This window comes from Symphalangus syndactylus, chromosome 19, assembly GCF_028878055.3.
Source record: "Symphalangus syndactylus isolate Jambi chromosome 19, NHGRI_mSymSyn1-v2.1_pri, whole genome shotgun sequence".
Classification (NCBI taxonomy): domain Eukaryota; kingdom Metazoa; phylum Chordata; class Mammalia; order Primates; family Hylobatidae; genus Symphalangus; species Symphalangus syndactylus.
This window is the reverse complement of record NC_072434.2, coordinates 42,650,436-42,675,364: the sequence shown is the minus strand read 5'-3', so window position 1 is coordinate 42,675,364 and position 24,929 is coordinate 42,650,436. Positions and strand designations below refer to the sequence as shown.

General features: G+C 55.8%; 1 protein-coding gene across 4 annotated transcripts in view; it reads left to right on the top strand.

Annotated features, from left to right (window-relative positions):
• SLC1A7 (solute carrier family 1 member 7) overlaps positions 1 to 24,043 on the top strand; it is a 51,528-nt gene extending 27,485 nt beyond the window's left edge. Inside the window, exons 3-11 of one of the 4 annotated variants that reach the window (XM_055234037.1) lie at positions 490 to 705; positions 9,119 to 9,161; positions 11,330 to 11,552; positions 17,696 to 17,795; positions 18,464 to 18,697; positions 20,449 to 20,643; positions 21,321 to 21,455; positions 22,274 to 22,376; positions 23,000 to 24,043. In XM_055234037.1, coding sequence (XP_055090012.1) covers positions 490 to 705; positions 9,119 to 9,161; positions 11,330 to 11,552; positions 17,696 to 17,795; positions 18,464 to 18,697; positions 20,449 to 20,643; positions 21,321 to 21,455; positions 22,274 to 22,376; positions 23,000 to 23,218 — 1,468 coding nt within the window. In that variant the 3' untranslated portion in view covers positions 23,219 to 24,043. Of the gene's footprint in view, positions 1 to 489; positions 706 to 6,806; positions 7,516 to 9,118; positions 9,162 to 11,329; positions 11,553 to 17,695; positions 17,796 to 18,463; positions 18,698 to 20,271; positions 20,644 to 21,320; positions 21,456 to 22,273; positions 22,377 to 22,980 lie in introns of those variants that run through there. The other 3 variants (XM_055234036.1, XM_055234038.1, XM_055234039.1) reach the window with 3 other exon arrangements.
• The last annotated feature ends 886 nt before the right edge of the window (positions 24,044 to 24,929 follow it).

Genomic DNA, 24,929 nt, shown 5'->3' with positions numbered 1-24,929 from the left:
GCAGCCAGGGGCTGTGGGGGTCCTAGAATGGGCTCTTCGCTCTGGGGGAGAGGCAGGTAGACCTCAGAGGTAGCCCGAGCTTGGTCCTGCCTGGTGGGCAGGGGTCAGGAGAGTGAAGGAAGCTCCTGAGAAGACACCAAGCATGGGAAACTTGAGGCAACAAAGCAAAGCACAGGTATTTCCTTAATTAATCTCTCACTCTCCCCACAGCTTCCCCACCGTCCCACAGCCACCCTGGCCTGGGCTCTCTGCCTAGCAGTGCAGAGGTCTCAAGGCGCAGACGTGCGTGGCCTGCGCCTCGGGGCGTGAGGGAGAGGGCAGAGCAGAAATAGAGGCTGGAAGGAGCACAGGACTGGATTGTTGGAAGAACGGGGTTCCCTGGAGCACTGTGAGGCAGCTGGGCATGGCCAGGAGGGGCTGAGTGAGCGCTGAGTGCCCGGCCAGGCCCTGGCCTCCCCACCACAGCCCCTGACCCCCTCGCCCTCCCAGCTTGATGTCTGGACTTGCCTCCCTGGATGCCAAGACCTCCAGCCGCCTGGGCGTCCTCACCGTGGCGTACTACCTGTGGACCACCTTCATGGCTGTCATCGTGGGCATCTTTATGGTCTCCATCATCCACCCAGGCAGTGCGGCCCAGAAGGAGACCACGGAGCAGAGTGGGAAGCCCATCATGAGCTCAGCAGATGCCCTGTTGGACCTCATCCGGTAACTATTGCCGCCCACACCCCGCTTGGGAACGCCAGGCCCGAGCCTGCCCTGCTGGGTCCCCCAGAGGCCAGGACGGGGTGTGGGGATGGGGGTGATCACAGAGGCCATGATCACCCTGGTGGGCTGAGCTCTGGGCTGCCCGCCAGGCTCATGCTGCATCGTCTGCCCCACCAGGCTGCAAGCACCTTGCAGGCTGGACGGGGTCTGCCCCTCTCTGCTTGTGGCTGGGCGCAGAGCAGGTGCCTGTGAGCATTTGCTGATGCCCAGCCTGTAGGGTGGGAGGCTGGCGGTTATCGGCCCCTCCCTTTGTTTATTGGTCCTCTTTTTACAGATGAGGAAATGGGGCTCAAAAAGGTGCCGTGACTTTTCCAGAGTCACCAGTAGGTAGGTAGTAGAGACAGGATTCAACCTAGTCCTGTCTGACTCCAAGGACGATGACCTTTGCCCTGTGGTGCCACCCCCTAGCCACGGCAGTGCCACATCCTAGCCACAGCAGTGCAGCTGACCTTGCTTCTCAGACCTAGGCTCCCTCTCCAGGGAAGCACTGCAGACCCAGCGGCACAGCCACCTTCCACTCCCTTTCCCCGGGTCCCCGGCAGGTCACCCCTGCTCCTCTCCTTCGTGCATTCGCTCCCTCACCAGTGCCAGTTCTGTGCCAGGTCCTGGACCAGCGGACTCAGAGCCAGCCCTTGCCCTGGAGGAGTGGTCAGACCCATGAGCAGATAGGGACAGCGTGGGGGCCTGGGGCTGCAATGGGGAAGCTGGGGCTGCCGGTGACAGCAGGAAGCCACTGCCCTTCTAAGGGAGGGGAAGATGGGGAGGCAGGGAGGGCAGGCATGGGGGCAACAGCTGTGCGAAGGTCCTGAGCTGCAGGGAACCGTGTCGGGGGAGAAGGCATAGCACAATCAGTGTGACACAGCAGAAGGGGTGAGAGGTGGGCAGAAACCCCTGCTGGAGAATTCAGGTGGGGACAGACCTCAAAGGTCACCGTGAACCAGGCCAAAAGCTAAGTTTTATCCTAAAGGCCACAGAAAATGGGTTTTATACAGAGAAGCGGCATGATCCAATTCAGAAGGTTCGCTCTGACCAGGGGTCAGAGTTTCAGGGGAGGTAGGAGGGGAAGGCAGAGCCAGGGACAGGGCCAAGCGGTGGCCCTGGGGCTGGGGAAAGGGGCAGGTGGAAGGACTGCTCAGGAGGGATCCTTAGCAGGAGGCGGGTGAGTAGGAGGTGAGGTGTGCTCATCACCCAGCATGAAGGTTTCTGGCCCAGGCATCCAAGTGGATGGTGGTGTGGTCACCAAGCAATGGATGGTCTGCAGCAGGTGCAGGCATCCTGAGGTAGGTGTCCACTGATGGTTGGCCCGTGGATGAGAATCTCATGGGGGAGTCTAAGCTGGAGACAGAGGTTTGGAAGTCGCCAGGGAGAGGTGTTAGGTGCTACCCTAGTGGCAGAGGGGCTCTTGCAGGACAGGTGGTGAGAGAGCAGGGTCTGGGATGGAGCCTGGGAAGCCCCACCCAGGAATGGTCTGCTGGGCTCCACAGGCTACCCCAGTAAACCCGCTCAGGGAACACCTTCTAGTACCTCTCACTTTCTGGCCAATTTCAGATCTAAGAAGTCTAGGCCTAACATTAAAACTCTAAACTCACACAGTTTAAACTAACCCTGTCTTAGCCTTTTGGATCTGACTCAGACTGGGAAGGCTGCAGTGGGAAGAGGGTCGTGGTGAGTTTGCTTCTCTTTCCTGCTCTGCCTGCTCCCTGGTGAGAGGTGAGGGAGTGGGCTAGGAAGGGCTGCCCAGACTGGGAGTGGGGTGAGCTGGAGCAGGTGCTCCCTGGTTGTGTCTCTCCAGGACTACTTCTATGGGTTCTCTGGAGCCCCTCCTCTCTCGCATCTCTCACCTGCTGTCCCCTGGACTCAGTCAATTTATGCCATCTGGCTACTTATAACATCCCCTAGACCAAGGCTCCGGTTGACTCCTCTGCTGGGGTCACCTCACCCCTCTGGGTGACCCTGTTGGGTCATATCTGGCCCATGGGAAGCATACATATCCCTATTGGAAGTGTTGGCCTTTCCCAGGGCCTTTGGACATGAGTCAGGCACCAGCCCCTACATTCCTCAAATTCTAAGAGACTCAAGCCAAGGTCTCTGCATAGTTCTCTTGGCTTAAGGTTGTGGAGAAGCATTCCTTTCCTCCCCCATGGGGATAGATGCCCATACACAGGCTCCCACCCGCTCTCTAAAGAAACTCTTGTTCCCTGTATCAGCTAGTTACTGCTGCATAACAAACTAACCCAACATTTATCAGCTTAAAACAACAGCCACAAGTCTATAGGTCAGCTGGAAAGTTCTGCTGGTTTGGACTGAGCTCGCTCACATGTCTGCAGGCAGCTGGTGGCTCAACTGGGGAACAGTTGGTCTAGGGGAGTCTGGCTGAGATGATTCAGCTATACTCTGTGATCTTTGTACTCCAGCAGGCCAGCCTAGATTTGTTTCATGGTGGTGACAGGATTCCAGGAGAGGGCTAGCCCAGGCATATTTTTAATAACAAAGGTGGAGGAGCAAGAGAGGAAATCAAAACATGCAAATGTTTCTCAAGCCTCTGCTTTCAGCAAGTCCACTAATATCCTCTTGGCCAAAGCAAGTCAGGTGGCCAAGCCCAGACTCAAGGCGGGAAGGTACCACAATGTTACAAGGGAAATGGAGTCTACAAACCGAGGCCGTCGATGTAATCAGTCTACCACTCTCTTCATTTCTCCAGGAAGATCTTCAGCTTCTCTTTTACCCTTTAGAGTGTTTGATGAACTAAAGAACATCAAATACTTGCCATGCTGTTCCTATCGCGTGGCTGTCACCTATAGGGTCTGGAGCCAGAAAGAGATCCAGGCAGGGTCTATTCTGTGTATGCTTACTTGGCCGGCGAGACTTCATCCAATAGCAGGGCTTTGAACACCTTCTGGACTCTGGCACTTCTGAATTTAGTATCCAGCCTGGAAACCTCTCACCTGAGTTCCAGATTCTCACATAAAGTGTCTAGAGGCATCTCAAAATTAACAGGCCCAAGTTCAACTCTTGATTTCTCCATAAATCTGCCCTTTTCTTGCCCTGCCCGTCTTGGTCTGACATCTCTCATTCTCTCATACCCTGCAGCCAGTTCCTCAGCAAATTCTGTGAGCTCTACCTTGAAAACCAAATCCCAAGCCATGGACCTTCCACCTCCCCTGCCACTCCCACCATTGCCGCCCCCTCCGGTGTCCGGCCTGGCCTCCGCTTCCTCTCTGCTTCCTGTCGTCTGTTCTCAGCACTGCAGCCAGAGGCATCCTTTTCGAAACCTGCTCTCAACCTAGCACATGGCAACAAAATCATAGCCCGCACTGCAGCTTACAGGCACTTGCTGACACACATCAGACTCTGACCTCTGCCCCGACTCTCCCCTTCCCTGCCCTGGCTCCAGCCCCACCCGCCTCGTTGTCCTTCCTGTCTGGATGTCATTGCCTCCTCACTGGGTGGCCCTCCCTGCAGAAAGCATGCAGCTCCTTCCCTCACTCCATTTACATCTCTCCTGGGTGTCACCTCTCCTGAGACCTCCCAGGCTCTGTCTCTCTGTTGTCTTCTCTTGAGTCACTTTTCCTCATAGCCTTTCTTACTACCCAATATGATCACATCTGTGTGTTTCTTTTCCTCCCACTGGAATGTAATATGCCCCGTGAAGCCTGGCTCTTTAACCTCTGCTCCCTGCTGTATCCTGGAGCCTAGGACAGCACCTGGCACGGAGTGGATGCACAGAGTTTGCTGAATGCACACATGGGGCTCAAGGTCATCAGTGGCGTTGGGGTCTGACCCCCAGGAGGAGCTAGAATGGTCCAGGGAGAATGTGCCCAGCAAGCAGGTGCAGAGGCCTAGGACAGGCCTTGGCTCACGGCTGCACTGAGGGCTTTGCACAGCAAACAGAGCAGGGGCAAGCAGAGAGGCAGGAGAACTAGGAGAGTGGATATCCTAAAGACGAGGAAAGAGGAACTTCAAGAAACCTCATTTGTAAGATCTGTTATTTCTAGGATCTGGTAACTGTGATTCATGGTTTCTTGGGTCTTATGATTCAGAATGGCTTCTCCACATGGTGGAAGGAGGTGTCGGTGCTGCCTGCTTCACCACCGCTTGCCCCTGCTCAGGGGCTGCAGGGCTCCAGATCAGACACACGTGCCACAGTCAAATGTTCCAGAGTGTTTCCTGCTCTTGGGTTGCTTTTCACGTGGTGAAAATTGATCCTGCTGCTTAGAGCCGCACCCCCCACACCCCAGCCCTACCCCACCCGCTCTCAACCCTCAGGCAAGTTGTTCTGCAAAGCTGGGTGTTGGGCCTCGCTCTCACCATTTCTTGGTCAGAGAGCGGGGCTGCAGGGAGAGAACACAGGCGTCCTGGGACAGGAAACCAGAACCTAGGAGACCTGTGGCCTCATCTGCACTCTCACAATAATAAGTCTCTGTGTGACCCTGGGCAGGCCAGTTCCCCTCTCCAGGCCTCAGTTTCCCCAGTGATTTTCAAGATCCCATCTAGCTCTGTAGTTCTGAAACACAAAGGCCTATGAGCCAGTGAGGAGGCTGCAGGGCATGAACCGAAGCTTCTGGAGGCAGGTTCTGGGAGATGAGGTTGGGAGGGCTGGGCAGAGCCCAACCTTGAAGACAGGAAGCCCAGGTTGAGGGGCTGGCTGTTAGGCTTTGGGAATGGGAAGCTGGTGGGTTTGGGAAGGATGGATTAGAGCAGGGTGGAGTGGACAGAAGGTGAGCAGAAGCATGGATGGGGTGCCCTGGGAGGGGCACGGTCACTTCCTTTCCATTCAGCTCCCCTGTATTCAGCTGCTGCTCCGGGTGAAGATATTGTGCTGGGAGCTGGGGAGCAAGTACAAATGCTCCTCACGCCCCCACCGCAGGGCTGCCCACCATCTTAGGACAGACAGACAAGTGGGTGCACTGACGGCCACTCCTGATGCTCTGAGAGGCTGTGAAGGAGATGGGGACACTGGCAGTGAGGGACCAGGGGCCTCCTGACCCTTGCCCTGGCCCAGAACAGGTGCCTACCAGGTGCTGAAGACTGAACAAAAACACGGATGACCAGGAAGAGAACTGAGAACCAGGGCAAGTGGGACAAATTAAAAGCGGGAGCACACTGCGTGGGGACATAAGGCACACCTCAGGGGCAAAGATCTGCATCCATGTCTCAAAGATTTTGACTCCAGAGGAACACAACAGGCCATGTCCCTGGATGACCCGCCAAGACAGGAATTCATTTTCCAAGGCTCCGGGGGGGTGCTCCAGAACGCTGGCGCCTGCTCACAGTGCAGCGCGCAAAACAGAAACCCAAGCGGAGCCCTAATCAGGTCTGGCCCCTTCTCTTTTTCTTCCAATCTTATTAAAACACCACAGAGATTAAGTAATGACTGGGCTCTATTTATAGCTCCCGGCTACCCTCTCAGGGATTGGAAGAAGCTTCCAGGAGCTGTGCTTGGGAAGGAACAATTCCCACCTTTAGGGCTTGGTTTGGTGACATGTTATTAGGGGTGGGTTTGGAAGCATCTCAGTGAGAATTTGCAAGTGGCAGGTGAAGAGGGGAGCTGAGAGGTGGACTCTGGCTCTGCCTGGAAAAAGTGCAGGGAGGCACAGGGCAGAGTGTGTGGGTATTGCAGAGTGTGTAGGCATGGCTATTAATGTCCCCAGGCACGTTCTGTGTTTTATGTAGCCGCCACCAGGAGCACGGACCTCATGGGACAAGCAGAAAAGTCTTCCCGCGAAGGCTCAAAGCCAAAAGAAAATGTACATTTCCCCATTTAATAATCAAAGGTATAATTCTTGATTAAAATCTGCAGGATAAATTCATTGGTTGTTAGTATGAGCACGCACGAGTCAGGACTTGCTTTTAGCTGCCAGATCAGCACAGGCTTAAGTAAGGTAAGGTTTGCATTTGCTCCTGAAGAGCAGTCCAGAAGTGGGAGGTGGGTAGCTGGCAGTCACCAGGGTCCCAGGCCCTGCCCTTCTGTGTGCTGTGCCATCTGAGTCTCATGGTCCATGAAGGTTGCTCAAGCTCTAGCTATTATCTCCATGTTCCAGGCAGAAAGAAGAAAGTTGGAGGAATGGACCAAAGGGTCCTGGCTGAATGGGCGCCTCCTTAAGAGTTTTCCAGGAATCACCACCCAACGACTTCCACTCACCTCTCGATGGCCACCCCATTAGCAAGAGAATCAGGGCTTGATGGCAGGTCCCATTTGGTCCCCACAACATAACAGGACTTCTATTAAGGAAGGACGGGAGAATGGAGACTGCATAGGCAACTAGCTGTCCCTGCCAGGGCCCACATTTAAAATGATTGTAATTGTAAAGGAAGTTGTAAAGAAATGTCTATACAGGTATAAGTTCCATTTGGCTTCTTAGGACCGTCCAAACGTTCTCCATGTGTGTGTGAGCTGAGTCTTGAAAGAGGGGAAGAGGGTTACCGAGGAAAAGAGTGAGTGGGAGGCGACCCAGGTGGAGGCAGTGTGAGCGTGGGGCGGCAGGTTGGAGGAAGAGCAGGCACGCAACGGAAACCTCTTAGCAGATGCTAACCTCAGAGTTGGCATTTCTCACAGGACACACTCCTAGAAGGGGACTGTGAAGACAAAGATACAAATGCTTTTAGAGAAAGGTTGCTGCCGGGACCATGTGAGGGTGCCCATCTCACCAAACCTCCCACACCGTGCACTGTCATTTTAAAAATACTTTGTCAGTTTGACAGGTGGAAATATCTTGAATTTGTTGATGAAACTAAACATTTTAAAAAGCATTTTTGGCCATTGACTTTTCTTCTTTTGTAACACGAATTGCCTGGTCGTATCTTTCCATCATTTTCCTGTCGGGTTTTTGTGGTCTACTGGTTTACGCAGCAAATATTTACTGAGTACTTGGTATGTGCCGGGAACTCTTCCCGGGGCTGGAGACACAGCAGTGAACAAACAGAGAGTCTCCGCCCTCCAGGGAGCTGATATTCTGATGAGAGGAGATAGTGAAGGTAGAAATAGGCCAAGATTGGTAAAAGCTCTTAGTAGATTTAGGATGGTAGTGCTTGGTCACGCAGTCTCTCCAGCTCGTCACTTGCTTTGTGGTTATATTTGTATTGCAATCTGTCTTAGAGAGCTTCTCAAGCATTCAGCTTTCCATTTTAGCATAGTTTTAGGTTTGCAGAAAAGTTGTAGACAGTACAGAGAGATCCCACACACCCTTCACCCGGCCTCCCCTGGTGTTAGCGGCTTACATAACTAGGGTACGTTAGTCAAAACTGAGAAATTAAATTGGTGCAACACTATTAACCAAGTTACGGATCTCGTTTGGATTTCATCAGTTTTTCCACGAATGTCCTTTTTCTCTGTTGCAGGATCCAGTCCAGGATGCTATGTTGCGCTTAGGGATTTCTTTATTTTCATGTAGTAAAATCTACTGATTTATTGCTCATTTTGTTGTTAGAGCGTCATTTCCGATACTGAGACATGATAAGATCTAACCTATATTTCTTCTAACTTTCTATGGTTTCTTTGTCTTTTTTTTTTTTAGACAGAGTCTCACTCTGTCCCCAGGCTGGAGTGCAGAGGCGCGATCTCAGCTCCAGGCAACCTCCGCCTCCTGGGTTCAAGCAATTCTCCAGCCTCAGCCTCCCGAGTAGCTGGAACTACAGGCAAGCAGCACCACACTCAGCTAATTTTTGTATTTCTTAGTAGAGACGGGGTTTTGCCATGTTGGCCAGGCTGGTCTCCAACTCCTGACCTCAGGTGATTTGCCCTCCTCGGCCTCCCAAAGTGCTGGGATTACAGGCGTGAGCCACCGTTTTTTATCTGGTAGGAAAGACTCCTCCACCTTCAGCTTTATAATAAAATATGTTACTGAGAATAATAAGCCCACCTGTGTGTGAGGTCCTGTGTTGGGCCCCACAGACAGGACATGAACAACCAAGTCCCACCTGCAAGGCGGCCACTATATGGGGGAGGCAGACAGGTGAGCCAGAGACCGCACAGTGGTGTGGTGGAGTGGCAGTGACCCACACACAGAAGGGCCACAGGATCTCGTAGGGCAGTCAGGGAGGGCTGGACAGAGGAACAGGTGCTTGATCTGTGGTAGATTTAAGGAGTTTACCAGACAGAGAGGCAGGCAGGGCATTCCGGGCAGAGGGAACAGTGTAGACAAATGCCTGGCTCTGGAAAGTACGTGGCACAGTCTGGGGGCGGCAGGCGCTGGCGGCGTGGAGTGTCCATGATGTGGGGGGTGAGACTGCAGAGGAGGCTGGCCTGAGGAAGGCCTGGCCACCAAGGGAGATGTCCAGATGACCCCAAGGGCCCACCGCCAGGGCCCTCCCGTCCTGGGATCTGGAATTTTTCAATTGCTGATTCTCTTCCCAGGAACATGTTCCCAGCCAACCTAGTAGAAGCCACATTCAAACAGGTGAGTGGGTCTCTGGGCGGTGGAGGGGAGGGAAGGGGCAGCAGGCAGGAGGGCAGGCAGCAGGGCTAGTGGCATGGCTGGGAAGTGACTGGTGTACTGGCCAGTCACGCTGTCTCCTGGAGGTGGGATCCTAGAGGGGAGGGTACGCTGGGGAACCTAGATCCTTAGAGCCCCCCATGGCCACATCCCTGTCCTGGGTTCCAGTTTTCATGATGAAAAAGTGTAGGGGTGGAGAGAAGCCTTCACTGAGTGCCTGCACTGCCTCCACGTACACCATCTCGCCCATCCTCACAGTAACTCAGCACTGAGGTAGGACGAGCCTCACTTCCTGATGAGGAAACTGAGGCTCCGAGGAATCAATGATTTGCCCAAGGTTATACCACTAGTAAATGACAAAGCCAGTAGGTAAACCCAGGCCCATCTTCTTAGCCTGTTTTCTCTTTCTTTTTAAAGTAATCATTTCTCCCCCAACAAGAATAATAATGATGTTCACTGTAGAAAATTAGGAAAATACTAAACAATATAAAGTAGAAAATAAAAATCATCTCTAGTTCTAGTACGTAGTCCCTGGTAGCAGAGGGTATATTTCTAGTCTTTTTTTCCTCTACATATTTTTAAATAATATTATAATCATAGTGCATACACAGTTTTCATCTTGCTTTTTTTTCACTTCTATTATATCCTGAGCATTTTCCCCGGTTATGAAATATTTCTGAAAAGTACAATGTTTAGTGGTACTACAATGGCCTGTGATAAGGCTGGGCTGTAATTTATTTCCCACTCCCCCTTTCAGTGTTCCCTTAGGTTGTTTTCAAAGTTTTTCCTTTGTCGAAATTGTGGTGAATGTCCTTGTGCATCAGTCTTTGCCTGCCCTTTGAATAATTTCCAATTTTTTTTCCCTTTCTAAACTGTCAGCTGGTTGGTTGACTTAATCCAGCAAGGGTTTCCTGAACCCCTTTCCTGGGCTGGGCCCTGTGTTGAGCCTGGGGACACAAAGGAAGTGGCTGAGGGGTAGAGAGGAGGCTTCTGAATAGGGAGCTGTGAAAGCTTTGGCAAATTGCCGCGTCTCTCCTGACATCTATGAAATAAGCCAGATTGTGAAGGGGACTGAATGCTAGGCTAGGGAGTTTCTATTGTGATTGGGAATCATTGAGGGTGTGAGAGATAAAGAGAAAGAATGTTGCTCTACTCTGTAACTATCTGGAATGCCCTTTTTCTTTTGGCAAACTCCTACCCATCCTTCAGGACTCAAGTCAAATGTTCCCTTCTTTGTGAAGCTGTCTAACTCTTTCAGCCAATTAGTCACTCCCTCCCCAAGGCAGAAATCATGTCAAGTTCATTTGTGCATATCCAGCAACCAGCACAGAGTGTTCAACATGATAATGATGACGATGATGATGATGGTAGCAGTAATGCTTCCATGGGGCTTACCACGTGCCAGGAACTGTTGTAAGCACTTTATATACATCATCTCATTTCATTTCATGCAGTAGATCCCATTTTACAGAGGAGGAAAAGGAAGCAGAGACTTCAGGTCTCATATGTTTCCTGTGTGGTTGGCCTTATCGATGCAGTGATGTTTGAGGGGAGAGGAGGCTCCCTTGTTGGGTTCCCAGTACCTGAGGGATGATGGGGTGAGACCCATGAATGCTCTGGGGACCGAGAGGGAAAAGTACGTGGCTCAGGAGGGTCACTTTCTTGTGCATGGGCTTCATCTCATCAACAAGGCTTGGGGCAGGCTATGCTTCTTCAAAGAGAAGTTCCAAGTTTCCACCTAGTGGGCAGCAGGGCCAGCAGGCCACCAGGTGGATGGATACTGGATGATTGGGAGAGGACAGATGGGTGGATGAAGGGTTACTTGGGTGGATAAGGGGCTGGGCAGGCAGTTCAGAGGGACCCAGATGGGGTGATGATGTATAGAAGGAAGCAGAGGAATGAAGGCAGGAGGCAGCGTGGCTGGGTGGTGTGGTGGTAGAGGAAGGAGCTGCAGCTTTCTCTGGGTAAAATATCGATAGCAATCCCTGCTCTGCCTGCCTCACAGGGTTACTGTCAATCAAATAGGATAGGAATGGATACAAATGTGCCTTCAAGATGCTATTATTGTTGTCGTTAATATTAATAACAACCCTTGGCCGTGACTTTTCTCTGCGTGGGGTGTCACCCACCAGTACCGCACCAAGACCACCCCAGTTGTCAAGTCCCCCAAGGTGGCACCAGAGGAGGCCCCTCCTCGGCGGATCCTCATCTACGGGGTCCAGGAGGAGAATGGCTCCCGTGTGCAGAACTTCGCCCTGGACCTGACCCCGCCGCCCGAGGTCGTTTACAAGTCAGAGCCAGGCACCAGCGATGGCATGAACGTGCTGGGCATCGTCTTCTTCTCTGCCACCATGGGTATGTGCTGCCCACCTGCCCAGCAGTGCTGTGGAGCCGGGCCCCCAGCCCCTCCCAGCAGCCTGCTCCTCCACCTCTTACTGAGGTCTGGGGAGAATGCTGGAGAGGTTTACTGTGAAAAACTGGAAATATTTACCACCCCTGTTTATTTAAATCCCTCGCCTCTCCACCCCGCCCCAGGGGCTTCTCCCTGGCACCTCCGCCTCAGGCCTGTCTGGGCCATTTCTTAGGCCCACAGCTGGCATCCCTGCCGCACCCTTCCCTTTGCTGCCCTCCTCTGGGATGCCAGGCCCCTCACCTATGCAAGCTCCTTGGAGGCCCGCACCTTGGCTTTTAAATTTTGTGTTATTTTTCTTAAAGAGGGGTCCCAAATTACACAAGCTTCAGACCCCACAAAGCCTGTGGAAACATCCTGCCTGCCATCCCCGACTCCTCCACTGGCTTTTCCTGTCAAGGAAAAGACCTCACCGTTCTCGTTCATGCAAAAACTCTGGGGGTGACTTTCTACCTCATCCTCTGCCTTGGTCCCCACCTTTGCATCCTGTCGGGTGTGCCCCCAAAGTCCTCTCCAAGCCGCGCGTTTCCCTCTACCCCAGGTCACTGCCCGGGTCAAGGCCGTGTGGTCTCTCGCCTGGTTCCTGTGAAAGCTGCCTAGAAAGCTTCCAGGGCTGTCCCTGCTGGTGTGTCCAGCTCAGAAGGTCACAAGTCTGACCGTGCTCTGCCCATTGCCCCTGGAAAGGGGCCAAACCCCTAGTGCCAGCTGAAGAGCCCTGTGAGACTGGTCCATGTGCTCCTCTCCTCAAAGCCCCGCCACTCACGGGAGGCCACTGCCTCCCTCAGCCTGGCTGCTCTTGCCACTCCCCCTCCATGTTTGTCATCTTCAAGGTGCTCCCCACAAGCGCCATGCCCTCAGGAGAGTCCTCCCCAGACTAGGCCGAGTGCCCCGGGCTACACTGCCTGGTTACTCTGTGAGCACTAGACTCGATTGCAAGGATATCATTGCTTGCTGTCTGCACAGCCACGACCAGCCCCACGCAGGCAGACGGGCTTGTCTCCATCCACCCCAGAGCCCACCGCTGCCGTGGCTAGAGCAGGCACTCAGCAGACCTGGTAGGGAGATGGGTGGACGGCTGGGTGACAATGGGTAATGGAGCTCTTCTCATCTGGGCCAAAACGCCAGGCGTGCAGAGGGGCCAGGGCCTCGGTGACCCAAGTGTGTGAAACGACAACGTCTGAAAGTGCCTCTCGGCACATCTGACAAGCAGTCCCCAAACTCAGCCTTTCTCAGGGCTGGGAACATAGGGAAAGGGCATCTGCTGGCAGAGCAAAAGAACCAGAGACCCTTGGACTCAACTCACTGAGCATTCACTGCGCATGTGTAACTGTCCATGCATCCGTGAACATTTGTGTGGGTGTACTGAGGCGGGGCGTATGAGGGTACTGAGGCAGGGCATGTGAGTGTACTGAGGTGGGACGTGTGAGTATACCCAAAGAGTGTGAGTGTACCGAGGCGGGCGTGTGAGTGTACTAGGTGGTGTGTGTGAGTGTACCGAGGCAGTGTATAAGTGTACCGAGGCAGGGTGTGTGAGTGTACCAAGGCAGTGTGTGTGAGTATATCGAGGCGGTGTGTGTGTGTACCAAGGCAGGGTGTGTGAGTGTACCAAGATGGGGTGTATGAGTGTACCGACACTGTGTGAGTGTACCAAGGTGGTGTGTGTGAGTGTACCGAGACATAGTTTGTGAGTGTACTGAGATGAAGAGTGTGAGTGTACTGAGGCAAGGTGTGTGAGTGTACTGAGGCGGGTTCTGTGAGTGTACCAAGGAGGTATGACTCTACTGAGGCAGGGTGCGTGAGTGTAACGAGTCAGGGTGAGTGTACTGAGGCAGGGTGTGTGAGTGTACCGAGGCGGTGTGTGTGGGTGTTTCGAGGTGGTGTGAATATACTGTTGTGAGGTGTGTGAGTGTCCTGAGGCGGTATGTGTGAGTGTTCCGGGGGGGGGGTGTGTGAGTGTAATGAGGCAGTGTGTGTGAGTGTACCGAGGCAGGGTGTGTGAGTGTAATGAGGCAGTGTGTGTGAGTGTACCGAGGTGGGGTGTGTGAGTGTACCGAGGTGGGGTGTGTGAGTGTACCGAGGTGGTGTGTGTGGGTATGTGAGTGTACCAAGGCAGTGTGAGAGTACCGAGATGATTTGTGTGAGTGTTCCAAGGCAGGGTGTGTGAGTGTACCGAGGCAGGGTGTGTGAGTGTTCTGCAGCAGTGTGTGTGAGTATAACGAGGTGGTGTGTGTGAGTGTACCGAGGTGGTGTGTGTGTGTACTGAGGTGGGTTGTATGAATGTACCATGGCGGGGTGTGTGAGTGGACAAAGGCGGGGTGTGTGAGTGGACCGAGGCAGTGTGTGTGAGTGGACCGAGGCAGTGTGTGTGAGTGTACCAAGGCAGTGTGTGTGAGTGTACCAAGGCAGTGTTTGTGAGTGGACCGAGGCAGTGTGTGTGAGCGGACCAAGGCAGTGTTTGTGAGTGGACCGAGGCAGGGTGTGGGAGTGTACTGGTGCAGAGTGTGTGAGTGGACTGAGGTGGGGTGTGTGAACGTATCGAGGCAGTCCGAGTGTACCAAGGCAAAGTGTGTGAGTGTACTGAGGTAGGGTGTGGCAGTGTACCAAGGTGATGTGAGTGTACTGAGGCGGATGTGTGAGCATACTGAAGCAAAGTGTGTGAGTATACCAAGGCAGTGTGTGAGTGTACTGAGGCAATGTGTGCGAGTGTACTCCGATGGGGTGTGTGAGTGTACCGAGATGGTGTGAGTATAACGAGGTGATGTAGTGTGTGAATGTACAGAGGCATGGTTTCTGAGTGTACTGAGTTGGGGTGTGTGAGTGTACCAAGGCAGTGCGAGTGCACCGAGGTGGTGTGTGTGAATGTACTGAGGCAGGGTGTGTGAGTGTACTAAGGTGGGGTGTGTAAGTGTACTGAGGCGGTGTGTGTACTGAGACAGGGTGTGTGCCAAGGTGAGGTGTGTGGGCGTAATGAGGAGGGGTATGAGTGAACCGAGGTGGTGTGTGTGAGTGTACTGAGGTGGTGTGAGTGTACTGAGGCAAGGTGTGTGTGTTTCAAGGCAGTGTGAATGTACCGAGGTGGTGTGAATATATTGGGGCAATGGGTATGAGTGTACTGAGGTGGTATGTGTCAGTGTACTGAGGCAAAGTGACAGTATCGTGGTGGGGTGTGTGAGTGTATCAAGGTGTGGTGTGCGAGTATACCAAAGTGGTGTGAGTGAGTGTACTGAGGCGGTTGAGTGTACTGAGGCGGCTGAGTGTACTGAGGCGAGGTGTGTGAGTGTACCAAGGCAGGGTGTATGAGTATACCGAGGCGGGCTGTGTGAGCATACTGAGGTGGTGTGTGTCAGTGTATCGAGGTGGGGTATGTGTGTGTACCAAGGCGGTGTGTGAGATACCAAGGCAGTGTGAGTGTACCGAGGAGGGGTGTGTGAGTGTACTGAGGCAGAGTGATTATACTGAGGCAGTGTGACTGTACCAAGGCAGTATGTATGAGTGTACCAAGGCAGGTTATGTGAGTGTACCAAGGTGCTGTGAGTGTACTGTGGTGGTGTGAGTGTACCGAGGCAGTGTGTGTGAGTGTACCAAGGTGGTATGTGTGAGCCTACCAAGGCAGTATGTGTGCGTGTACCAAGGCAGGGTGTGTGAGTGTACAGAGGCGGGCTGTGAGTGTACCGAGGCAGGGTGTGAGTGTTTCGAGGCAGTGTGAGTGTAATGAGACATGGTGTGTGAGTGCAAGGCAGGGTGAGTGTACTGAGGCAGGGTGTGTGAGTGTACCAAGGCAGTGTGAGTGTAATGAGGCAGAGTGAGTGTACTAAGGTGGTGTGGGTGTACTGAGGCAGTGTATGTGAGTGTACCGAGGCGGTGGGAGTGTACCGAGGCAGGGTGTGTGAGTGTACCGAGGCGGTGGGAGCGTACCGAGGCGGGGTGTGTGAGTGTACCGAGGCGGGGTGTGTGAGTGTACCGAGGCGGGGTGTGTGAGTGTACCGAGGCGGGGTGTGTGAGTGTACCGAGGCGGTGGGAGCGTACCGAGGCGGGGTGTGTGAGTGTACCGAGGCGGGGTGTGTGAGTGTACCGAGGCGGGGTGTGTGAGTGTACCGAGGCGGTGGGAGCGTACTGAGGCGGGGTGTGTCAGTGTACCGAGGCGGGGTATGTGAGTGTACCGAGGCGGTGGGAGCGTACCGAGGCGTGGTGTGTGTGTACCAAGGCAGTGGGTGGCTTACTCTGTGTGTGCTCATGCCTTCATGTGCCCACATCTGCCAGTGCCTGTGTCTGTGTGCACGTGCATCTCTGTGTCCCTGCATCAGCGTGTGCCTGGCCCATCCGTGCCTGTGTCTGTGTGCACCTGTGTCCCTGTGTTCCCTCATCAGCGTGTGCCTGGCTTACCTGTGCCTGTGTCTATGTGCACCTGCATCTGTGTGTGCTCATGCCTGCGTGTGCCCACATCTGCCTGTGCTCATGTCTGTGTGCATCTGCATCCCTGTGTCCCCGCATCAGCGTGTGCCTGTTCTTTCCGTGCCTGTGTCTGTGTGCACCTGCTTCTGTGTGTGCCTGTGCCTGTCAGTGTCCACATCTGCCGGTGCCCGTGCCTGTTGGTGCAGATACCAGTGTCTGTCCTCGTGTGTGAGTGAGCACACTTGCACAGCGGCTCCAAGCAGGGCTTTCTTTGGTCCCCTCAACCCAGCCTCCTTTCCCCATCCCATCCCTGGGATGTGGCTGGTGCTAAGGTCCTGCTGGCCCTGCGTGAGGGAGCCCCCATGCCACACCAGGGTTCCATGCACACTGGCTCCCAGCAGCCAGTCCTTGGATGCCCCCCGGGGAAAATCCAGATGGGCCTGAGGAGGGGCAGGAAGCCCGTGCATGGTGGTGGTGGAGCCTGGGGAGGGCGGAGCTGGCAGGGGAATCTGGGTCCACATCAGCCAGGCGGCAGGAAGACTGGTGGGCAGGGGTAGGCCCAGGGTCACCTCCAACTCCAGCCTCTCCTGCCCACCCTGGCAGGGCTCCCACCTCACCCTGTCACCACGGGGTAGCTGCTCCATAGACTGTGTGGCTCAGGCTTCTCAGGACAGGGAAGGAGCCCTTCTCTGGTGTCCCACAGGCCAGGGTTTGAATCCCACCCTGCCTCCCTGGCTGAGCCCCGGCACCATGACAGTGGGCCTCATGAGGGCAGCTGTAGAGAGTGCTCTGCTCCCCACGTCGGTCTCACCAGGAGGTAGGGCAGCCATTCAGTCCCTGTTTCAGGACTGGCCTGATGGCGCTCACCCCACGGAGCCGTTCCCACACCACCCTTTCCTGGTGTGTGCGAGCTGGGGAGGAAGGCCTAGAATGCCCGGGGAAGCACCAGGAGCATCAGGAAAGGCCCCAGTCCTCACTCACCATTGATCACTGTGCATCTAACATGCTCCAGCTAAGGAGATGCAGTTCTTGCTCTCGCTGAGCTAACCTCGCGGAGGAGATAGGAAAAAACCCAGACAGTTATGTTGTAATAGGCCCTAAGAGGTGAGATATTGAAGAATAAGTGGGAGTTTGCAAAGGGGAGTGGAGATGGCTTCCAAGCTGTTTGGAGAGCAGGCAGCCAGTGCCCCGGGCATTGTAAATGGCCTGCGCAAAGGCCCTGAGGCAGTGAAGAGCTGGACTCCCTCTTTCCAGAAACTTAAGAAGGCCAGTGGTGCCAGGGCACAGTGAGATGGGCAGGAGCAGGAGGGAGGGGCAGGCAGGGCCCACTCGAGTGGGGCTGAGGCACTGAGCTGCGTGAGGCCGCGGGGAGCTTGTCATGGCCTAAGTGCACAGCAAAGCCAGGGGTGCGCTTGGCAGGGAGCATTTTTATCTTGAGGAGATGACATTGGCTGCTGCGTGGAGGAAGGTGAGAGAGGAGAAAGACGTGAGAGCACTGTGGGGTCGGTGGTGGAGTGGAGGAGGAGACAGGGAGAGAGAGAGTGGGGGGAGTGGGAGAAGTGTTGGAGCATCAAGGCTGCTGGGAAGCCAGCTATGCTGAGACCCATGTGGGCCTGTGGGTCTGTCCCTGCTTTACCACAGCGTGCCTACACCCCTGCCTGGGGGTGTGACATGCTCTTGTGTCCCTGACCCGCAGGCATCATGCTGGGCCGCATGGGTGACAGCGGGGCCCCCCTGGTCAGCTTCTGCCAGTGCCTCAATGAGTCGGTCATGAAAATCGTGGCGGTGGCTGTGTGGTAAGCCTCCTCATTTACTCACCTCACCCCGGCCAGCCCTGGGTGGATGGAGGGAAGACATGACCCCACCCTCTTCTCCCCTAAAGTGAGCAGAAAGCTGCGCCCAGGCTCAGCCCTGGGCCGGGGCCTCTGGAGCTACATGTGTTGCCATGGGTCCCCCAGCCCCAGCCAGGCCTGGCTCCGGCCCTGGGCCTGCCCCTTCCAGCCTGGTCTAAGAGCTCAGCCTGGCTCTGCTGCTCTCCTGGGCTCAGTTTCTCCATCACGTGGAGCCTTATCAGCTCAGCTTTTGGAGAAAAGAAAGCTGGCGGTGAGAACTAGCTGCTATTCCTTGGTCCAGAGTTCAGAGTTCAGGAGCTCAGTGGGGAACGCAGAGGGAGGGCTGCCCAGGCGCACTGTGTAGGCTCTGGCGTTGTTAGGCTTGAAATGGGGGCCTCCTGAAGGCAGGGCGGGGGAAGGAGTGGCAGAGGTTGTCCGGAGCTGGGGCGGTGGAGGTAACGGTATGAAGGACGCCATGTGCTGAGCCTGGGCCGGGCACCTTGGCACAGTCTCGCTCTGTCCTCGCAGGAGCCCCAGGAAGCTCAGGGAGAAGGCCGCGCAGCGATGCGGGGCTGGGGCCGGGGTGCGTCTGCCCGCCTGGTTCCTGAGCCTGGCTGCCCCGCCGCCCCCAGGTATTTCCCCTTCGGCATTGTGTTCCTCATCGCCGGCAAGATCCTGGAGATGGACGACCCCAGGGCCGTCGGCAAGAAGCTGGGCTTCTACTCGGTCACCGTGGTGTGCGGGCTGGTGCTCCATGGGCTCTTCATCCTGCCCCTGCTCTACTTCTTCATCACCAAGAAGAACCCCATCGTCTTCATCCGCGGCATCCTGCAGGCCCTGCTCATCGCGCTGGCCACCTCCTCCAGGTAGCCCCGGGGACGGGCAGGACGGTTGGGAGCTGGGAGGGGGTGAGCCCTGTCCGTCTGTCCAGCCATCATTTGTTCATAGCTACAGAACCACCAAAGCGCCAGTGTGGCCCACCTCACAAATGCGGGGACGGCTGGTGCTAGGGTAACAAGACTGACGTGGGGGACTTTTGGCCTTTGTCGAGGCCTCCCCTTCCCCCACGGCCCCAGCCCTCAAGCTCACTGAGTCCGCATGGGGACGGCCTCGACGCGCCAGGGCAGACAGCGCAGTCGAGTCAGTGGGAAATCACATCAGCAACGCACTGCTGCTGCCTTTTGCCCCACAAGGTGCTTCTCCTGGAGTCGGGCTCTGTGTTGCTCTAGGAGCTCGGCCTGTCCACTGCTGCTGGGATGGCCTGGCTGGGTGCCCTGTCACAACTTTGGCAGTGTCGCTAGACCTCAGGGACTTGAGCCATGGCTCTGTCACTCACTCGCTGTGCCTGGGCATTGCTTTCCTCATGCACAGACTGGGGGAGATTCCAGCTTCCAGCGCACAGGGTTGCTGTGGAGGCTGAGCTCTTGCTTGCCAGGCTGGGCCAGGTGAACCAGCACTTTGGCCTTAAGGATCCCAAACCGCAGCCCAGTGCAGAGACCTCAGGAACTTAGAGTTGTGCAAACCACGTCGTTGGTGGAGGGGGCAAGAAGGAAGTGGTCCCTTGTGGAGCATTTAGTGCTGTGAAGGCAGGGTGGCTCTCCCCATGGCAAGTGTCTGAGCTCCACATTAAGGGAGTCGCAGGAACTTAACCCACATCTTTCTGGTACTGAAGGCCTCACTCTTCCCTCTAGCCCTCACTTGGGCGTCAGCTTCCCCATCTGTAAAATGCCCTGCAGGCCTCTGTACCCAGCAGTCATATGACACCCACCCTTGGCAGCAGATGCACCTCCTGCCGGACTCAGGAGGAGCAGACCCCAGTGAAGAAAAGCCCAAGAGCCATTGCCAGGAACACCTTCCCGAAGATAGGGGGTCAGGGGGCAGGACAAAGCCCCCAACATGCCAGCTCCCATGCCAGGGGCCAAGCCTGCCAGAGCCAGCAGCCCCCTGGCCATCTCCTGCCAGCAGGAACCGCAGCCTCAAGCCCAGCAGGTCTGGAGCTCCTGAGAGGCTCTGGCAAGTAGAACCGGCCTTCCAGGCAGAGGCCCGGGGAAGAGGAAAACATGGGGGCCACACCGGCCTGTTTTAGTCCCAGCACTGCCACTAGGAACTCTCATGACAAACATAGTAACAATAATAGTCATGGCCACCACTGACTGAGTGGGTACAATGGGCCAGGTGCTGTTCAAGCCCGTAGTCGTTTAATCCTCCTAGTAGCTCTGTGACCCAGGTCTTTTTGGGACAAAGATGCTAAGGCACAGGGTTCAGGAACTTGCCAGGGCCACTTGACAGGAGGCTGGAATCTAAGCCCAGACAGCCTGGCCCAGGGCCCTGCTGCTCAGACCTCCACATGCCTTGGCACAGCAGTGTGACATGGGTCAGCCCCGCCCTCTGGGCGTCAGCTTCCTCATCTGTAAAATGCACCCAAACACCTCCCTCATAGGAAGAACCAAGTGAGAGCACTGCAGTGCCTGCAGTCCTTCCCTCCTGCTGGAGCAGCGCCGCAGGGGCACAAACACTCCTGGTGGGGTGGCTGCCTGGGGTGGGGTGAGCTTCCCGACGGAGGCCCCAGCCATCCTGGAGGAGGGTGCTGGGCAGACACTAGCCCCTCTAACCGTAGCTCAGCCACACTGCCCATCACCTTCAAGTGCCTGCTGGAGAACAACCACATCGACCGGCGCATCGCGCGCTTCGTGCTGCCCGTGGGTGCCACCATCAACATGGACGGCACTGCGCTCTACGAGGCCGTGGCCGCCATCTTCATCGCCCAGGTCAACAACTACGAGCTGGACTTTGGCCAGATCATCACCATCAGGTGCTCCCTGACACTGCACCTGTGTGGATGGGGCGGGGGCTGGGGGCCTTGGGCATTCCCAGGCTCCCAGACCTGAGGGGTCTCTGAAGCGAGCGAGCCTGGGCTCGGGGCACAGCAGGCAGAGGGCCAGGGCTGGGAGCTCCGAGCCTGGAGGACAGGCCAGGAGGGAGGGCATTGTTGGTGGGCACAGGGCGAGCAAAGGCCAGGGACAGGATTCAGGACCTTGGAGAGGCCGCCGGTGTGGCAGGAGCCGAGGAAGGAGTGCTGGGATGGGGCTGAGGCTGACGGAGGCCTCACAGGCCAGCCAAGCACACAGGTCTGACCCTGGAGGCCAGGCCCCAGAGGGAAGCCGGCAGAGCCACGTGGGGGTCAATCAGAGTCCCTGGGCAGCTCCATAGCAATATAGCTACCTGGAACCCACAAAGGCACAGCTTCAGACACAGGTGTTTGCACATTCCCCAGGGGTTCTCCTGAGGCCAGGAATGGGGGTCCATGGGGCTACAGGACTGTGAGGAGGGACTTGACCCCGAGAGCTCCCTGGCGTGGCATTTCTACCCACCCCCCACACCAAATGGCTGTCCCAGAGGCCCCGACACTCAACCTCTTCCTTGGAGCCAGACCCTGACAATGCACCCCGCCCCTCCTGCTGCTCCTCTTCCCCTTCCCACCCCCTGCAGTATCACAGCCACTGCAGCCAGCATTGGGGCAGCTGGCATCCCCCAGGCCGGCCTCGTCACTATGGTCATCGTGCTCACCTCCGTGGGACTGCCCACCGATGACATCACTCTCATCATTGCCGTTGACTGGGCTCTGTGAGTGGACTTTGCCTCCAGCTCTAGCGCTCCGGGAGGGGCTGACTTCAGGGTCAGCAGGGATCAGGGTGAGGGTCTGAGTCCCTTCCCCAGGGTAGGAGGCTGGGGACTGCCCCACTTGGCACCGCGGGAGTGCCCTACTCATCAGCACAGGCCTGGCTGCGTAATTTGCAGGGTCCAGTGTTCGAAAATGAAAATGTGGAACCCAGTCCAAAAACTATAAAGGCCAGGCATGATGACTCACGCCTATATATCCCAGCACTTTGACAGGCCATGGCAGGAGGATTCCTCGAGCCCAGGAATTCCAGAGCCCAGCCTGGGCAACACAGCAAAATCCCCATCTCTACTAAAAATTAGAAAAAAAAAAAATGAGCTGGGAGTGGTGACATGTGCCTGTAATCCCAGCTATTCAGGTGGCTGAGGCACAAGAATTGCCTGAACCCGGGAGATGGAGGTTTCAGTAAGCCAAGATGGCACCACTGCACTCCAGCCTGAGTGACAGAGCAAGACTCTGTCTCAAAAAACAAACAAACAAACAAAAAAACAAACCTATAAAGAATTTCAAGACAGAAACAGCAGAGGATTAAACCAAACCTAACCCTTCTAAGCATGGGGACCTGTGGAACCCACTGCCACATGCCAAGAAGCTGCTTCAATGATGCCAAAGGGTGGGCTTGGGAGGAGCCAGGAAGCCATCTGGCTGCAGGCCCTGCATGACAGCTGGTCACCGGCCATGCTGTGCTGCAGTGGGTTGAGCACTGCCCTTTTCCAGCTCCCCTTCAAGTGCCCACCACTCACCCCCCACCTTGGCTCACCAGGGACCGTTTCCGCACCATGATTAATGTGCTGGGTGATGCGCTGGCAGCGGGGATCATGGCCCATATATGTCGGAAGGATTTTGCTCGGGACACAGGCACCGAGGTGAGAGCAGTGAGGTCCAGAGGCCGCCAGGAGGGTGGAGCCAGGCGGGGTGGGCAGGGCACCAAATCTTCCACCAACCAGCTAGGCAGCCTCCAGCCAATCCCTCCCTCCATGCCTCTGGGCCTTGGTCTCCTCATCCGTTAACAGGGTGACTAATTCCTCTAACATCTATTTATTGAGCACCCACTGTGGCTGGCGCTGACATAGACACAGGAGGAACAGTGGAACAAGATATAATAAAATTCCCCGCCCTCATGTCGGGATGGTCTGTCCAGTTTAGCCACCATGTGAGCATTTGTAGGTCTGTGCAGGCTGTGTGGGCTTCAGGCTCCTTCTACAGGCAAACGGAGAAGGCTGTCCCCACATCATGGGGAAGAAGCTGAGGTCAGGCAGGGGAGCCACTGATTCCCTCCTCTACTAAGCAGCTCCAGTGGGAGGCAGGACAGCTTGGGAAGAGGAGCCCAGGGAGGCCATGACCTGCCGAGGTCACACAGCGTGTCTGCAGGAAACTCCATCTTGTGGTTCCTAGCCCTGAGCTCATTCTGCCCCCCTGGCCCTCAGTCCTCCTTGATGTCTAACCTTGGTCCCTCTTGCTGCTACCAAGGCCTGTTTCCCTTCACCAGAAACTGCTGCCCGGCGAGACCAAGCCAGTGAGCCTCCAGGAGATCGTGGCAGCCCAGCAGAATGGCTGTGTGAAGAGTGTAGCCAAGGCCTCCGAGCTCACCCTGGGCCCCACCTGCCCCCACCACGTCCCCGTTCAAGTGGAGCAGGACGAGGAGCCACCCGCTGCGAGTCTGGACCACTGCACCATCCAGATCAGCGAGCTGGAGACCAATGTCTGAGCCTGCGGAGCTGCAGGGGCGGGCGAGGCCTCCAGGGGCAGGGTCCAGAGGCAGGAACTCAACTCTCCAACCCTCCTGAGCAGCCGGCAGGGGCCAGGATCACTCATTCTTCTCACCCTTGAGAGGCTGGAATTAACCCCGCTTGACGGAAAATGGATCTCAGAGAAAGGAAAGGCTGCATGGGGGAGCCCCAACCAGGGAGTGATGGGCCCGGCATTGCCCGAGGCCCTGCTGTGACAGTTTCCCCAGTGTGAGCCCGGTGAGGGCGGCAGGCAGGGGTTATCCGGCCCCACTTTCTGGATGACAGACTTGAGGCCCTGAGAGCTGAAAACACTTGTCCAAGGTCTCACGTTAAGGTCAAGACACTAACTCAAACCTTTCAAGCCCTGCCTCTCCTCTTAGAGGACAGGGCAGCCTGCAGCTGTGTCCAGGCCCAGGCCCCAACCCCATAACAGGTGGCCTCAGCCACATAGTTCTCCCCAAGGGGAGCAGCCCAGGGCCAAGCCCCGCTGCCTTCCCCAGGCCACAGTGCGTCCAGTCTCCTGTCCTGCCACATGTCTCTTGCAAAGCTCCTTGGATATGGAGACAGATGTCTACTAGAGCTGAAAGGCCCCCTCGACACATCCAGGCCAACCTCCCACGGGATAGGTAGGCAAGCCAGGACTCCGGGAAGGAGGTGCAGCCAGGATGCTCTGGTGGAGCTGCCGATGGGGCCCTGGTGTCAGAACTCCCCAAAGGCCTGTGCATCCAAGTGGAGTCAGGTTTTCTATTCCTTTCTGTGTTTGCAAATTCAGTGTTAACTAAATAAAGGTATTTTGTTTTTCACTTCTTGTGGGCTTCAACACCTTATGCTAGCCAGCGAATATGATATTAGCTACTAAGCTAATTAATACAGGCAGCCAGAGTGCAGACGGGCCTGTCTGGGCAGCCAGGATATGGGCAGGCCTATGCAGGTGGCCAGAATCTAACAGGCTTGTCCATTTGGCTGGAGTGTAGACAGGTCTGTCTAGGCTGCCAGTGTGTGGACAGGCCTGCATGGGCAGCCAGAGTGCAGAGGAGCCTGTCCTGGTGGCTGCAGTAAGGACAGTCCTGTCTGAGCTGTCACATGCAGAAGACAGAGTACAAGCTAGCCTACCCAGGAGCCTGTCTCAATAACCACAGGGCAGCTGGGCGTTGTCCAGTGTGGACAGACCTCTCTGCCATGGCCTAGGCTCTGCTCTGCAGGCAGGGCCTTGAGATCAGTCCCCAAAGAAGAAACAGATTTCCTTTCCAGTCTGGCTCCCCGTGGTGAATTCTTTGCTTTAGACAGGGGCGTGCCCAGGGACATTTCCAGATGGTCTCCCTCATTCTCCCACCCCAGGCTGCCTCCAGGAGGCCTGCAGGGCACACAGAAGGACCCTGGCAACACAGCCTGTTCCAGATATGCCTTGGGGAGAAGATACAGCTCTGGGGTCTGGAGGGGCTTGCACCATGATGCCCATGAAGACACTAAGGCCCAGGGAGGGGACAGGCCTCCCCCAGGTCACTCAGCGTCAGGAGGGCACCTGCTCCCAGTGCCCCACTCCTGAACTCCTTCCATCTTCCTCCCGGGGTGGAGTCTGAGGAGTCTGGGAAGAGAATGACCCCAGGACACCTCCTCCTACTGCAAGGCTGGGGGCTGCAAGCCTCCACGAGAGCATCCTTCCTTCCCTGAGGCCTCCTCACCTGGGAG